Source organism: Ambystoma mexicanum, chromosome 8 (genome assembly GCF_040938575.1).
Source record: "Ambystoma mexicanum isolate Mex_15411 chromosome 8, UKY_AmexF1_1, whole genome shotgun sequence".
Taxonomy (NCBI): Eukaryota; Metazoa; Chordata; class Amphibia; order Caudata; family Ambystomatidae; genus Ambystoma; species Ambystoma mexicanum.
Genome location: NC_090929.1, coordinates 421,285,252 through 421,302,393, shown reverse-complemented (window position 1 = coordinate 421,302,393; position 17,142 = coordinate 421,285,252). Strand labels below are relative to the sequence as shown.

The 17,142-nt window shown below is 44.1% G+C and overlaps 1 protein-coding gene across 4 annotated transcripts in view; it reads right to left on the bottom strand.

Moving 5' to 3' along the window:
- Positions 1-17,142, bottom strand: part of MTOR (mechanistic target of rapamycin kinase) — a 2,476,747-nt gene that overhangs the window by 1,831,902 nt on the left and 627,703 nt on the right. For all 4 annotated transcript variants that reach the window (XM_069609933.1, XM_069609934.1, XM_069609936.1 and 1 more), the window contains 2 exons: positions 13,380-13,542; positions 12,595-12,740 (listed from right to left, as the gene is read on the bottom strand). In XM_069609933.1, the coding sequence (XP_069466034.1) occupies positions 12,595-12,740; positions 13,380-13,542 (309 nt within the window). The remainder of the gene's footprint in view (positions 1-12,594; positions 12,741-13,379; positions 13,543-17,142) is intronic.

Below are 17,142 nucleotides of genomic sequence, written 5' to 3'. Positions count from 1 at the left end.
AACACTTGGCCTAACACTGTTGGCAGGCGGTGGGATAGACGTAGAGTGGTTACATTGATTATTTGCTGTACTTGTGCCCAACTAAACCAGCCACAAGGCTAAGCTCCATCAAAAAGTGAAGCAATTGTAACATGCCAAAAATGGATAACTTTAATGAGGCAGTCCCGATTGTCCTGACAGTAGATCAACTGAAAGACATGTGTAAAACCAGGGGTCTGACTCTAAAAAGAAAATAATTTGAATTCATTACAAGGTTGTTGAATCACCAAAGTTTGGGTAGTAAGCCTGTAACACCTACTTAGCCAAGTAATGTGGAAGAGAATGAGGAGGATGCTAGTTTGGAGTCATGCTCCAGTATGCAAGAGGAGACAGAGGAGGTAGAAGAATCTCAGGAAGAGAGAACCTCTCTGCCCCAGCTTGCCCCTATACCTCAGCCAATTCCCATTGGGACCCCCCACAAGGACCACAGTTAAGTCCAGAATATATTTCTCTTGAAAGACTAAGATTAGAGTTGGAGTTCAAGAAACTAAATTTCTAAGCTGAAGCCACACACCAAGAGATGAAACTAAGAGAAAGAGATGCAACATGGAATGGATATGAGAAAGAGGTCCCTTGATTCTGCTTCCCTTTCCTGGTCCTCTAGGTCTGCTAGTCTAAAGAGGCCTCGCCTGCCCAAAGAAGCAGTGAGTATTTATGACCCTAAACTTGATGTGTTGGATTGGCTGGGTATGTTTGAATACACCTATGGTCTTAAGGAATAAGTGGGAATGATTTAATTCCATGGCTCATGCCTAGGCTCCTCCTGAATGGCTGTGATGATGTGATGGAATTGGGTACCAGTGAGAGACAGGATTATGAATCAGTAAAACTAGCAGTAATAGCCAGATTTGGGAAGACTCCTTCCCAGTACCTTAAGAGGCTTAGGACCCTCAAAAAGACTGATGGTACCCCTTGGGCTACGTGGGTATGTGAATGTTTTAAAAACTTAGATGGTTTGGTTAAGGGGTACAGAGTAAACTTTGTAGGCATGAGAAATCTTTTTTTTTTATTAGAATCTATTTTTGATGCCTGCTCTCCTGAGCGGAGACAGCATTTGACTAACTCAAAAGAGTTTGAACCCAAAAAGCTAGCACAAGCTGCTGACTTGTGGGCTGCCAACACAGCCACTAACAGGGACCATGGGGCAACTCACAAAAAGGAAGAGGGGAAGCAGCACATGAAAGAGGGAAAAAGAGAATTCTAATTCCAACCATCCAAAGGAGGACCACAAACATAGCAAGGGTAAATTCCATGGGAAACCTGGTAGGTCTAGTGAATCCTCTGGTGCAAAACCACAGGGAGGTCAACAGAAACCCTGCTATTCCAGAGAACATTTGAGAAATGGTTTTTATGTGGGTCTGTAGACCATGTGAAAGGGGATCTCAGATGTAAGGGTAAACCTTCTGTCGCCCACACTGCCTCTTTAGCGTTCCTCCCAGAGAGAGATGCTCAAATGGCAAGTGCACACTTTCAATTACTGGCTGAAGACCCCCATTGGAGTTCAAGACAGTGTTTTAGTGTCCCTGGGTCTGAGGGAACAACAGAATGTGGATGTGTACAACTCCATACCAGATAATACCAAAGAATATTATAAGGACAATGTTCTTGTAAATGATCAGAAACCCCATGCTATCAGAGACACTGGGGCAAGCATTAAAGTGGCAGATTAAACATTTTTCAAACCTGAGAATGTGGCTTAGGCACCCAAAGGTCCCACTAAACTTGCAGTAGGCCCTATCCAAATAGTTCCTATTCTGCCAGCTCTCATCCAGTCCAATACTATGACTGTTAGAATTCCTGTTAGTGTACAGAATTAAGTGCCAGGGACAGTCCTGTTGGGAAATGATTTGAAAACTCTTGGAGTTGTATCTAGTACCCCCAGGCCTCCCAGCAAAAAGAAGCAGGAGCAAACAAGATTGGCCAGAGAGATAACCTTGAGAGGCTCTCATTTGAGGTTGAGATGTTCCATACCTCCAGTCCACAGGAAGGCCACCCTTCTATTTCCAAGAAAAAGAAAGAGACAAAGGATAAATCCAAGGTCTCTGGGAGAAAGAAAGGTCTCAAACCTAAACCTGTCCACAGGACAAGGACATCCCGAGAGGACTTTGCCAGGTCACACCAGTGACACCTTCTCCAGCTGAGGTTGAGTGGGAAGACCAACCAAACTCTGTAGAGACAGCTACTGGCGACACAGAGCTGGAAGAAACCTTCCCTGCATTGGAGATCTGGATCCTAGAGACCATCCTGAGCTGCAGACTTTACTTGCAGAAGGTGGACCCTCTAGGGAAGACTTCAGCAGAGGACAAAAAGTGTGCCCCTCTCTAGAAGGTCTGCGCCAGCAGACAGCTTCCCAGTTGGAAGGGCAAGAGCCTCCTCTGCAGTGAATCAACTGAGGCAACCCCAGGGGACTACAGGAGACGGGTGGTGCCACAGGCGATGAAACAGAAGTTCCTACAGTTGGCACATGAGATCCCTCTGGCTGGTCACTTGAGTTTCAAGAGGACCAAAGAGAGGTTATCTCTGTACTTAGGACCTCTAGGAATCCTCCCACTTCGATTCCCGAGTCTCTGCATTGGTCTCTCTTACTCGCACTGTTTAAAAATCTCTGTTTTGGTGCCTGTCCTGTTGATTATGTGTGCGCGCCCTGAGGCCAATGGGCATGTGGCGCAGTGTTATAAGAATTCTTAATAAATACTTCTACTGGCCCAAGAAAGGCTGGGAACACACCATCTGCTTTATCAATAGGAAACTGAAAGACCCTGAGACAAGGTGGGCAACTATTGAACATGAATGGTTTGCTATTGTGTGGTCTCTGAAGAAGCTTATGCCATACTTGTATGGTTCTACTTTCATTATTCAGACAAACCACCAACCCTTGAGATGGTTAATGCAGATGAAGGGGGAAATCCAAAATTATTAAGGTGGTTAATCGGACTCCAAGGGTTTGATTTCACCATAGAATACAGGTCAGGATGTAATCACCAAAATGCTGATGATCTCTCCAGAATGTATGACCGACTGGATTAGGAGATTCATCCAGGAGTGGATTAAATCCTCATGTCCTTAGTCTGGGGGGACGAGTTTTAGGGAGAATTCTCATTTCTGTGCTAATTCCCTTCAACCTTACAGAACCCCAGCTCTTTTGCTGGACTTTAGGACTTTTTAATTTTTACCCTGGAGTGAGTGAGCCCCTTTTCTCACTCTCTCATGTGTTTTGACCTGATTTGGATTATGTGTTTCCTTTGTTTTTGGAGTCTGAGAAACTCCATAGGCATCTACTTTGTGTATGGTGACACACAGCACCTTCAGTGCAGTGTCACAGAGATGTCCTTTAGATTTCTCATAAAGTTTAAATACCTTTTCTTGTCTGAACTACTGTTCCCAAGAATAGTAAAGTGAAATTGACTTTACTTACATTTTCTCTTTGTAGGTCCAGCACACACCATCTAAAGTGGAGTGCTGGGGGTTTGCTTAGTAGCCCCTTATCCTACCTACACATGTAAAAAAATGTATGTTACCCTCACTACTTTAAATGGCTGGTGGCAGTGGTTTAATTTTCCTCCCATTGTGCTTTTCTACCGCAGAATGCATCCTCAAAATGGATTTTGCCATTCATGCCCAGCCTAGGCTGTCACTCAAACAGCACGGTGGCTGTCTTGAAAGGACAGCCAGCTAGCTAATCAGAACTGGGTTCATTCAGGCATTCTAAAGACAAAGGACGGGATAGTTTCGGGCACCTCCCTCACTTCCTGCCCTTCCAGACACAATGGAGCGAGAGGTAGGTTTCAGGACTGAAGCCCGCCAAAGGCAAAACGAACAAAGGGCTCAAACCGGGCTTGGCGCGCAGAGTAAACCCCAAGAAAGACCTCACAAAGAGAAAATAGCTAAAAAAGAAGACCGTGGCCTTTTTGACAAAATGGGCACCCATGGGTGCTATACTGCACCTGAGGATTCAGCCTGCGGTAGAAAAGCACAAATGTTACATGTGTAGGTAGGATAAGGGGCTACTAAGAAACCTCCCGCCCAGCACTCCACATAAGATGGTGTGTGTTGAACCTACAAAGAGAAAAGGTAAGTGAAGTCAATTTCACAGTACTATTCTTAGGAACAGTAGTTCATTTAAGAAAATGTATTTAAATCTTATGAGAAATCGAATGTTGAAGGGAATTAGCACAGACATTAGAATTCTCCCTAACAATACCCACAACGTTTCTGAAAGATTTGGAATTCGGAAGACCGTGCACTGCACAATGGCTTGAGGTCCCAAAGAATTGAGGTATTGCAGCCGCGCAAGGTCGCAGAACGACATAGTGGAAGATTGTTCAACAAGTAAGTAGTTCACTGTAAAGTTAGTTAAGGTCCAGGGACTTCAGAGAAGACACCGCAGGAGGATTCCAGCAGGGGCCTGCGGTGCACTGTATGAGAGGACTCCCAAACACAAGAAAACGCCAAAGCTTTACAGAAATCACACAGGCTTAACATAAGTAAATACCCCGGCCAACACAGTACCTTAGCACAGAAGAAAAGTTCCAGCAGGAAGACTTCGGGATCTGCAGCCAGAGGTGGCAGTGGTCGACAACCTCTTGAGCTTCCAGTATTGGACTTTTATGCAGGAACCCAGCCAATCAAACAGCCATACAAAATTCTAACTTGGGGGGTGAGAGGGGTTGGCAGTCCTTTCAGGACATCCAGCCTCCCAGTTTGAACTGGATACTTGCAGTCAGGGTGATACTTGCAGTCAGGGTGGAAGACTAAGGGCTGCAATGTTTTGGACTCCTCCCTAGCTTCCAGCCTTCACAGACACTCAGGTGACTGGGCGGCCTTGACAGAGGTCTCCTACCAAAGATAAAGTTGACACAAAGGAGTTTTTCGCCCTGGAGTCCAGGGGAAGGAACAAGAAAGGACAGAGAACACTGAAATGGTGAAAAAGAAGACGGGCATTTTGGTAAAAATGAGCACCCATGGATGCCTTTACCAGGGCTGTGGAAACAGCCCATGTTAATGGTGCACCTAATTAGTAAAAAGGTTCACTGCCACCAGCCATTAAAGGTAAGCTTATCCCTGTAACATAAATGTTACAGTTAAAAGGAGAAAGGGGATACTGTCATGGCCACTGGCCAGGAACCACAGACCCAACAACATAGAGGGTCCAGTTGGACCCAGTCCTGGCGCCTTTGGCGAAAGGCTCATGAATAAGTGTGCACTGCACACTTATTTTTGTGCAAGGTGCTTGTCTCCCCTGCAGGGGCCTCCACGTGCATCCAGTTTGGGCGTGGCCGTGAGAAGGAGCTGGGCTGCATGTGCAGCATCTTTTAGGAGTGGCAGGGTGAGGCCATGAGTCAGAACGAAAGGGCGTGGCTGGAGCCAGGCTATTTAAGCGTGTCCCGCCCGCAGGCATGCGCTTTGTGTTAATCTGCTTAAAGCAGTGTAACGCTCACCGCCGTCTGAGCGCATCCTTACCTGCTTCCAGCTATCGCAGCCTGAATGCATCCTTAACTGTTTCCAGCTACCGCAGCCTGAACGCATCCTTACCTGTTTCCAGCCACCGCAGGCAGAGCGCATCCTTACCTGTTTTCAGTTTACGGCCAGCATCATCGTATGCCCAGGCATTCTTCATCTGTTTGGAGACCTCCGGAAATCAGCGTTCACGCCGACATCATTCCACCACGAGCAATCCATCGGAAGACAGAACCTGCAAGAGAAAGAGATAAAGACAGGTTAGAATTTGCAAAAGACATTACGTTTAAGGTTGCGCTTTGACAAATCCTCACGCTGGACCTTAAATCATCACTCACCTTCCGTCGGAGCATTGCAAACTCCATTCTCTTCTCATTGGGCCCCACTTCATTCACTGCAACTACCGCTGGGCTGCATATGACGTATTGCGAGAAAGCGGAGGAAAGACATTATCAAAAGGATACAGACAATAATCAAGAATCAATACTACAATATCTAAAAGCCAAAAGACAATTACCTTTAGAGTGGTTCAGCCACTGTAGGTCTGGGCTGCCACACACATGGGCCAGTGAAGGAACTTAGTCAATCAAACGCACCCCTGCAGTGAGAAGCAGGACGGAGAGCTCGCCATCATCAATAAACAGGTGAGACTATACGGGTCGGCGCATGCTAACCACATACTGGGAAGAAGGGTTCGAGAGAGACAGCCATCATATCGCAGCATTCTCACGCTCTCTCATATCCTCGCAGGGGCAGTGCCAACAACCAGCGCAGTCCATAGCACACGAGCAGGGGAAGAAGCCTGACAAGGGGAATCCACTTCAAGGGAGGGCTGCAACCGTGCCCAAACGTCCCCGCAGAGACCAGGTGAGCGTTACAGACATTGTATCTCAACAGGACTCCACATAAGGTGGGGTTTGCTGGTTTCACCTAACAAAATGTAAAAGGGATCCAAAGATCCTTTCTACCCATGGGAACTGTAGTTCTCACAAGGTTAGCCAGAGAAAGTTAAAAGTGGAGCCCCCAAGGGCAGCCCTGCAACAATAAAAAGGTATACACCAAAAGTTGTCAAAGAGGATAAAATTAAAAAGACACTATGGAGAGTCCTATAAATGACACCCATAAACAGAGTAAATGATTCTGTGAGTGTGGGAAAAGGTTCCCACTCACTGAAGTATAAGGAAAAAGAATCCACCAGTAAAGCAAAAAGTTCTGGGGCTGACATAGGTCAGGAAGAGTTATCATTGCTATGAAAATCTTACTAAACACACGTCCCTCCCAGACTAAGGAACAGGAGGATCTAATCCTCACCAGGATTGATCTCATGTTTCAGCCGGTTAAACTGCTGGCTTAGTCCACCAGCAACCTTTTTGTAACCCTTGCTGTGATACTTTTTAACATTAGTTATCATTTGCAAACTATATGACCTACAAGCATTGTTGGGCACTTTTCTCACGTGTAAGGTATAGGGGATCTGATTTAACAGTCACTCAGAAGTTGTGACAACTTCTGAACCTATGATAGGCTTTTGAAAGGGGTTCTTATAAAGAAATCCCTTAGACCTAGATTGGTCTCCATGATTCTCACCACCTCTCCCTCTGGATCAAGTTGGGTCTCAGGTATCTTAGTTGGAGGGGTTATGGCACAGCATAGTACATGCTTCCACTTCCTCTTAGACCTGGTTTTACCTTGTTTAGGGGTTTCCCTCCTAACACTAGGATTAACAATTGGGTCTTTAGCAGAAGATTACCATTCCTCAAAGGTCTAGATAGGTTTCCAACTTGTCTATACACCTCTTCCTCAGAAGCAGGGCGGGTCAAAGACTTTATAATTGGAATTAAAATGGTGGACCATGTTTTGGGTTCCCATTTCCCTATCATTCAAGTATTTGATTTGCCTTTGTTTGAGGTTGCCCTACTAACATAAGGACTTACAGTAGGATATGTGTAGAGGACTACACAGATTTAGAGTTGTCTCTTGAAACTGAGACCCCAGGCTTTTCAGAACACCTATCCATCTCTCCTGTAGGAGAAGTTGGAGTCACAGGCTTTTTATTAGAAGGTCTAGTAAGAAAGCTATGTTTAGGTTTCTTATAACTCTTTTTGGTTTTCAGGCCTGGAATTTTCCTTCTGGGCACTCTGACCTAAAAGAGAACACTTAATTGCTACCTTGGGGTCAAGGAAACTCCCTGTCTTCTTAGGTTTGTTAAAAACACCTAAGTTCTTTACACCCATCTGGATCACTTCCACTGTAGGTGGGTTTTCAAGTTTATCTAGTTTTAGGAACAACTTCCACTGTAAGTGGATTTTCAAGTGGTTCATCCACTTCAGATTGAACAGGAAGGCCCTTTAGTTTAAAGGACATACACTGCGCAGAGGGTGTGTGACAGGAACACCAAGGTTCTTGTCAGCCCTTGAAATTGCCTCCATGGTCGGGAGTCCAGGTTTTGAGATTCAAGGACTCGCTTCACTGTCTGTTAGGTTTCAGAGGGACTTGCTACCTCAGCCTCAGCTGATGGTAGAGTCACATCAGTGACCTGAACAGAGTTATTACACAGTGTTATAAGCTGAACAGGAACACTTAAGTTACTGTCAAAAGGGGGACCCACTTCCACTCTAGGTGGGTTTTCAGGAGGTTCTTTAACCTTGTTGTTAACTAAAGATGGGGTCACAGGAGTGACCTCTAGCTATGCGGGCATAGGGGCTTGGTCCGATGTTTGAAGTTATGGGTGCTACATCCAAGTGTCCTTCAGGATGGCAATTAATGCCGTTTCTCTCTCCTAAGGGGACCTTGCTTACTTTTAAGTTTAAGAGCCTAAACCCTTTTACAAAATGGCTCAGCTCAGTTCAAAACCACAGCTTTCCTGCCTCAGTGTTAACAGACTCTTTAAGTGATGAGAAGATAGCACTTTTAGGTCTATCTTCATTCTCATGGTCCCTTAAGGGGCTTAGATATTGAGAAACTTTCTTCTAATATCTATTTATGACAGTCTACTTCATCCTATCCCAGGTACTTCTTTCAACTTCATTTAAATCCAAGATCACATGGTAATCTCTCTTGGGAAGCATAAAAAGAACCCAGGGTATTCTATCACTCTGACACAGACCAAACAAGTGAGGTCAAACGTTTTCACCCATACAACAATGTCACACTGCAAGTCATACTGACTCACCAGTTCTGGAATCTTGGAAGCTTCAGACGCAGAAGACCGTGAACAAGAAAAAGTGTCCAGAAACCTGTCTTCTACAGATAGGTTATACTTTTTTCACTTTCCAAGATTTTTAAGCTGTGTTTCTACATGAGTTGCCTTTTATAAAGTTCCAGAGAAATTTCAGAAGCCATTGGGAAGGTAAGGTAGGGACAGGACGAGGAGAGGGGGTAAACTAACATCCTCCTCATCAGAACCTTTGTATTCATCCTCAGAGGAGTTTGACTACTGTCTAAAATATCCTCATCCACACTCACAGCAATATAGTTAGAAGGAGACATAGGTTTGGGCGAGCCATTATTATGGTCCCACAACCTTTGTATTAAATCAAGCTTACTCCCTTCAAAGGTAAGGCCCTTCTCTTTACACATTGTGAACAATCTTTCCATTGAAACATAAGAGTAGTCCTCTGGCTTAAATAAGCCCATAGTGTTGGTTTTTGTGTTATGTCTGGGTACACCTTTGGTTAAACAAAACCTACTGGATGGTTTCTTTGAACGTTGGTATCTCAAGAGTCAATGTAATCCAGCCTACAATATATCCCAGCGCATGCCAACAGTGTTAAGACCGTTTTTCTGAAGACCAACTAAGGGCTTAGGAAAAACATTCAACTGAGACAGTACTAGACTCCATTCATAGTATAACGCTGTACCACCTGAGTATATGGTACCATGGACAGTGCAGCCAGGCTTATCTTAGGAGGGAGAGAGGGCTGTAGAAAATATGTGTACATAGAACATGTACTACACCAAGGATTCAATAGAAACACTTACAACCAGAAGTATTATAACAAATAAACGTTTATTTTAAATACAAGTAGGCCAAGTTAAGTTTTGGTCATAGAGTCATAAATACACCACTATGGTTGAAGGTACACAGACCAAAGCATAGAACCTTATTCAGAATACCCAACAGTAATTCTAGGGTAGTCAAACCATATCGTACACATTTAGTTTAGGTCACGCCTATTCTTGGGGAGTAAAAACCATTAGTTACTTTTAGATTACTTTACAGTAAAACAAGGGTAGTAGACCCTGTCCGTTATGCAGTGACCCTCAGCAACGAAATCACATAGTAAACCAGCCTGCAAGTATACTTTTCTGAACAGTGGAACACTTATTCAAGGAACAGTAGAAACCTATAACTACTTTGAAGATAACAATTATTCTAGGTGAGTAAGACATTTTTGGTAAAATATACTATTACAGTTGCAATAACTAACCTATTTTAGGAAGACACACAGCTAACTCAAACCAAGTAAAACCTAAATACGTTTTAAAGGAGCTACAAGCAACTTAAAAGGTAAGTATAACCTAAGGCAGACTTATTCTAGACAGGCTAACAGCAGGTCAGGGGAAAGCAAGACCCAATTGGAGCCCTCATACATTTATATCCTAACAGGCAAAGTGAAGCCAACCACATTACTTTTGGGAAAGAAGCACAACCAATTCACAGGGGAGTAAGATAACCTTATATATACTTTTCAGAATGGCCCAACACACATTCAAGGTAAGAAAGAACGTTTGTAACTGTCTACTCTAAGAGTTACAGTTACCAACCAACTCTCACAAGTACTTTTAAACACTTGTTATACTTTTCCAGACATAGGGCCTCATTACACAGATGGCGGTAAGGGTTTACCGGTACCGGTATTTTACTGGTACCGGTAAATCCTTGCCGCCTTACTAAGAGGTCCCTTTGCGGGTTGGGGAATTTAATGCCTGCTTTTTGCAGGCGTTAAAAACCAACCCGCAAAGGGACCAGGGAGCTAATTACGGTACCGCAATTTGCGGTACCGTAATTAGCGCCTTCCCCATTCCCATAGAGCCCTATGGAGCAAAAATGGGAATGGGGAAGGGCAATGGTGGAAGGGGGAATTACCACCCCGCCAACCTTGGAATAGGGCGCCATGGTTCACCGCCATCCATGTAATGAGGCCCAGAATCCTTTACTTATCCAGTCCTTCCCTATTCTATTGCATGAGTTCACTCAGGCGCAGGAGAGGGACTCTAGTGGTCTAGGAGCCAGCTATAGGCAGGGTGAGATAGGCTTCTGTTGCAGGCAAAAGGTAGGATTCCTGTGGAAGACTGTTCAACAAGTTAGTAGTTCACTTTAAAGTTAGAGTCCAGGGACATCAGAGAACACAACCCAGGAGGATTCCAGCAGGGAGGCTGGGGGCACTGGGCGAGAGGACTCCCAATCACAAGAACACCCCAAAGCTTTAAGGAAATCACAGGCTTAAGGCAAGTAAATACCCCAGCCAACACAGTACCTTAGCACGGAAGAAGATGTAGTGTGCAATATGATAGTTACCCAAACAGATAAGTTAAAAGACAAAAGGGAAACAGTTCCCCATTACTGATAGTCTGAATGACTAGTCCGTTTCCCCATAACAAATGAGCAAAAGGTCGGTGAAGTGAAGCCTTTAGTTCTCTATAAAAAGCTAGGACAAGGTGTAAAACAAAAAATAAAAAGGAAAGTTTGGGCGTCCATACAATATGGAGGGAAAGTTGACTAAAAGAGAATCTTTCTTAACAGTCGGCAGATTGTGTGCTAGGTGCAGTTTGATTGGTGGCTCTACCCCCAATACTAGCTTGCATCGCATCTAGACAGATATGTAAATATTAGCAAGTGCCACATTTAGACAGAATTGTGAATGTTAGCATGTGCCACACTTAGACGAAATTGTGAGAGTTAGCAAGCGACACACTTACACAATATTGTGAGGATTAGCAATCAACACACTTAGATAGAATTCTTGAATAATAGCCTGCATCGCATCTAGACAGATTTGTGAATATTAGCAAGCACCACATTTAGATAGAATTGTAAAGGTTAGCAAGCGACACACTTCTATGAATATTAGCAAGTGCCACATTTAGATGGAATTGTGAATACTAGTGTGCGTCGCATCTAGACAGATCTGTGAATGTTGACAAATGCGACACTTGGATAGAACGGTGAATACTGGCATGTATCCCATCTGGACGGATTTGTGAATATTGGCATGCCCCACATTTAAATAGAATTGTGAATATTAGCATAATCCAGGATTCTCAGAATCTAGGCATTTGGCCATGCTGCAAAGGGTTACCTGCGAAACACATAAACCCACTAACCAAAAACCTCAACATTTCTGCATACTTAACTCACAGAACCACCTCTCGCACAGCAAACCTCATGCACTTCACTACACTGCAACAACAATTAAACAACACATAAACTGCACCAACGGCACACAACGACTCACTGCGATCCTGTAGAGCATTGTGGAGAGATCCTATCTGTGAATAACAGGATGTGAAGCTTGGGCATTTTGAGTTTGCCCTTATTGCAAATAAGTTGACGTAAAGAAATGGCCACATGCTGAAAACATATTGGAGTACCTAGAGTCACTTGCGCCTCATGTAGCAAAACTATCAAAAAGTTATGAGTCTAAGTAAGCACATAAACTGAAGACAAGCAGCCTTTTTTCCTACAAGCCACCACAATCTGGAACTCAATACAGGCAGAGGATTCAAATGACCCACCATCCTCCAGTTCAGCAAAACACTAAAAACATGTCTCATTCAACAATACCTGCCAGACTAATTAAAATCCGTAGGTTCCTCCACCAACAATACTGCGCTATTGCATAATATCAAGCTCAATGCTGGCACCTTCTCATTGAAAAGTGTGCATCCGCTCTGCAGCCAGTTTTGCGCTTTAGCAATAAAATAGCATAAAATAAAACGATTAAAACCTTACCGCAGCACATTGGGGAACATCTTGCAATTCACCATGGATCGAGCATTCGTTGCAGATCACACCAAAAGAGCTTACCATAGTCCTGATAACCAAAGTTTCAAAATCGCAAGGTGCTGTAGATAATGGTAGTGAGTATCTCTTACCTGATGAGAGCTTCCAGGATAGATGGGCTGGGACCCTTTTGGAACTCCAACTCCTTGTAATGTAGGGCCTTGGCATATGCTCGACACTTGGCAGCTCTTTCACCAAGGAGCACAATGCCATTGTCATCTCTCAGCGGGAGTGGTCCCTACAGAGAAACACAATATGGACAAAAGTGTCATTGCAGCGGTCTCTAACAATCCAGTATCCATCAAAGCGCTCTTGAACATACATTTCCAAATCTCTCCAAACCAGTTTCCCAATCTTTTATTCCAAGCATGTGATGATACCTGCTTGCACCCACGGTCTCCCAAATCAATGGATACCTCATCTCCTCTCCTGGACTTTCTCAATGTGGGTTCTTTCTGCTCTCCTTGGCCCTTTCTTTCAAATCCTGTGATGTCTTCCTAAAAGGGAACTTCTCGTACTCTAAAAGCAAGAGGACATTCACCAGAACCCTCCATTCACAAAGCTTAACCCCCCCCCTCCAACCTCACAGGCCCATATCATGCCCCTTCCCTGTCACACTCTATTCACTTCCCCCTACTTCTCCCTTTGTTTGACCCTTCCACATGCTCAACCTGCCACTCCTGCTCTAACACAGTCCTGCTCTTTTGGGTCACGACTCTCACCAACCTCTTTCTACTTATTCAAAAGGGCCGACATATTTTCCTGTAATTTCCTTACTACTCAGTCCCTCATCACTTTTTATCAGTTGAAACCCTGTGCTCCTCAGGCCTACCTCATGTGTCCTCCCCCACCCATCCACTCTTTCTGCTCTACTCACCTTGTCACTGTGTTCCATGAATTCAGCCAAATTCAGCAGTGTCTGTGTAACCTCAGCAATGTCTTGTGAAGTCAAGGCAAGCTCAATACTGCGGATCAGTTCATCCTGCTGATCCTCATTCAGCTCTGACCAGCAGGAGAGGAAAGCAGCATTAAAGAGGTCTCTGTGGAAGAAACACCAATTAGTGCAAAGTAAAGCTGAAGTACACACACAGTTGTTAAAGGCAGAATCACGTGGGGGCAATTTCACACACAGCTATCATTTCACATATAGCTGTGGGGGCACACATTCGCATACAACACAACTCAGGAACACATTTATGCACATGGGAGAATGACATTCACGTGCAAAAGTAGTGGCACATTCACACTGTGCTAGGAGGCACATGCACACAGCTGAGGGCACATTCTCATATTGCTAGGGGATAAATTCATGTTCACACACTCATGCAAGAGTTGCTCATGTTAACGTTCACACACTCATGCAAGGGTTGGTCATGTTAAAAACACACACACACAGTTATAGGGGCACATTCATACGCTGATGGAGGCATGCTCGCATAGAGCAGTGAGGGCTGTGTTAAGTTCTCAGAACTCTCTGTTCTGTTATGAGGGCAAAGTGAGCCACCAGGGACTGGGGTGGTCCGGCTGCTACACCCTGACGTTCCTCCCAAAAGGTGATTGACGAGGAAACTCGCCAGCTCACTATCCTCCTAGAGGAGCCGCAATATACACCTGATTGCCACACCAAGGGATCATGACTATGAAGGCTACAGTGCCTAAAAATCCTTATTGAAGTTCTTCACTACCCGGGAACTGAAGGAAATAGCAAGCAGGAGTAATTAGGACGACAGTTCCCAGGAGTCCTTGCAAGGAATTACCATTAGTCAGGAACTGGAGCAACTGCTGAACTAGACAAGTGTTACCTCTGCACCCACGACCCCAGAGTCTTCCTCATCTGAACTGTGCTCTAGCACCTTGAAGCGTCTTTGTGCTAGATGGAATTACCAATCAAATGTCTCAGACCCAATAACCGGACAGACTCAAAGAGGATGTTAAAATACTGCTTTTATCTCAATGAAGGAAAGCAGGGTTAATCGTCATTCAGCAAATTGATTTATGCAGGATCACAAGGTATTCTTGATTATACTTAGCTTATATAATGCTAGATGCGCCATCTATGACGTCATCCTACGTGGCATATTATAAAAACCTATTGAGGGGTGGAATTGGATTAGGGGAGCATGTCTACATATACAATGCATGAGTGTTAGTCTCTCATTGGCGGCCCATTGTCTGTAGGACACGTCTTGAGCTACTTCTACATACGTAGTATACCGATTACAGCAGAGAATAATGGCAGCAGTATAGTATGTAAAAGTGCAGGCTTTTCTGATTGGTTGGCAACCCAAATCCAACCTTGGACATTCGGCTCGCTAGTAGAAATGAAACCCAGGTGCTTTGAGATACGTCAGCTCTCCCTTTGTTTTCCCAATTAGTCTACCCTCTCTCATCGGAAGGCCTCATGCCAGTGCCCTCTATTTGAAGACTGGCCTTGCCAGTCTGCACTGTCCCGGAACACTCAAGGGAGTGTAGGCACACCATTATCTTAGTTTCAAGCCTAATGACTAGCCCTTGTTTGCGAGCTCTTCGTCACGTGTTGAGACCACAAATGTGTCTATTTTAACAGTGCATTTAACACTATTTGAGTCAAATATAGTGGGTGCAGTTGCTCCTCTTGGCCTTTAGAGACTTGCTCACTCTATCCCATATAAACTTTACACGCTTTTAATTCTCCAATACTTGGCACCTGTAAATGTTCTTGTTCCTCCTAATCTTGAGAAATATGTCCTTCGCACATGATCTTCTCGTTGGACTCCCTTCGTACTTTGCCTTCATCTCTCAAAATAGCATCCTTGGTCCCAGGCCAATGTACTCCTTTATTTTGCTAGGGAAAAACAGCCTCTTCATATTCTTTTCACCTCATGAACCTGGGCTCGTATTTTGAGGTAGCTGGGTTGATTGACATAAGCCGTCGTCCTCCTTCCAATGGTCGTCCTAAACGTTGAACATATACCTCTACAAGCAAGCTTCCATATGTTCTTTCTAACTTGCGTTACAGCGGATTTACAGTTATTGATCAGTGAGTCACTTCATTCTTCTTTGTGTTCTTGATTACTGTATCATTGGGTACATGTTTCTCTTAGTGCTCCAATTACACCATCATTCTTAAGTATTTTCATATTGTTTCAGCATAGGTTCTTATATCTTCTTTATGGCATTCTTTTGCTGTCATCAGACTTTGTTTTAACGTACATCGATTCTATTCATGGCAGAATTTCGACAGCTCGGCAAGGAGCATCCTTCTTGGTAGCATTCTACCACTAAGTCAGCTTGTGTGTACACTCTAAATGGTTGCCCGACTGCATATCGTCTCTCATATGTTCAACGTGATACAGGAATATTGCAAGGATTCCTGCACGGGTTCCCATTTGTGGCTCTTCATCTGTCATTCCAATGGGATGTTGCTACGGGGGTAGAGACCAGGGAGAAGGTGTCCACCCGCTTCTCAACAGAACAAAGAGCAGAAGTGTGTGCCCCCAACGGATTCCGGAACACGTGCAGTGATCTCTGAGAGAATCAGAGACAGGGGGATAAGTTAACATACCTGTTTCTGTCCCTCCCTGTTCTCCATAGGGTTACATTGGGTGGAATGTTCTGGCCCTAACTCACTCTGACCTCACTTTTGGTGGTTGAAACTGGGTTAGCGATTCTTCGCTAGGCCTACCCTAGTGTGCTGGATTGAGTGAGCACTTACCTGAATTTTACTTGAACTTTTATCTAACTTTGGAACTCTTATTAATCATAACCGCTGGCACTCCTATTCTTATAGGAACGTACCTCAAGAGGTATATGCTTTGGTACTGGAGACCTTTGGACAAAAGGCGCCAAACCATCTTAGGGTTGGACTTCATAAGAATTAGGAAAGCTGTTGTGGGTTTGTTTTAAAGAGATCTGCCTCTCTTTCTAGGCATCTGACACTCACTTGTTTGCACTGGTAACTAATTCATATGCAATTTTATTTCTCTTAAGAATGTATATGTATATATGTTGTATAAGGATTTGTATGACAATACTTACCCATGATTAATATATTCTTAGTGAGTAAACTAAATGCCTTATCAATAATTCTATTTTTATAATGCTGTCTAACAGGAATTATTGGTGTTGCTCTGTGTGGACTCATTGTAGCCTTAGACCTCTCTTACAGCCATCCAGAGACAAAAGCCTTGACTGCTCTGCCACCTCATATTGATTGGGTTTTGGCTAACCTCTCAGTATCTTCCCTGTTCACCATAATAGGGTGGCCTCCCAGAATCCTCCCCCTAGGGCTGATTCTGGAAAGCCATCTTAACATGCTGTCTCTACACTTTTATAATTTACCTCCCTTTATTCTCCCCATCCCTTACATATATGTGTTAGATGTGGACTGCGATATGATATGATATGGCATTTATAACGCGCCTAAACACAATTGTTTCAAGGGAGGGAGAACAGAGGGAAGACAGACAACGATCCTACTAGGCCAGGTGTCATTCAGATCGCACAAGTGCATGGGAAGGGGAAAGGAGGAGAAGAGCGGGGGAAGAGGGAGAGGACAGTGCACTAAATGGGATAAGAAAAACTTTTAAAAAAAAAATAATAATAAATAAGAGTAAGTAAAAGTATGGCCAGCAGGTGGCAAGTGCAAGGTTAAGTGCAGA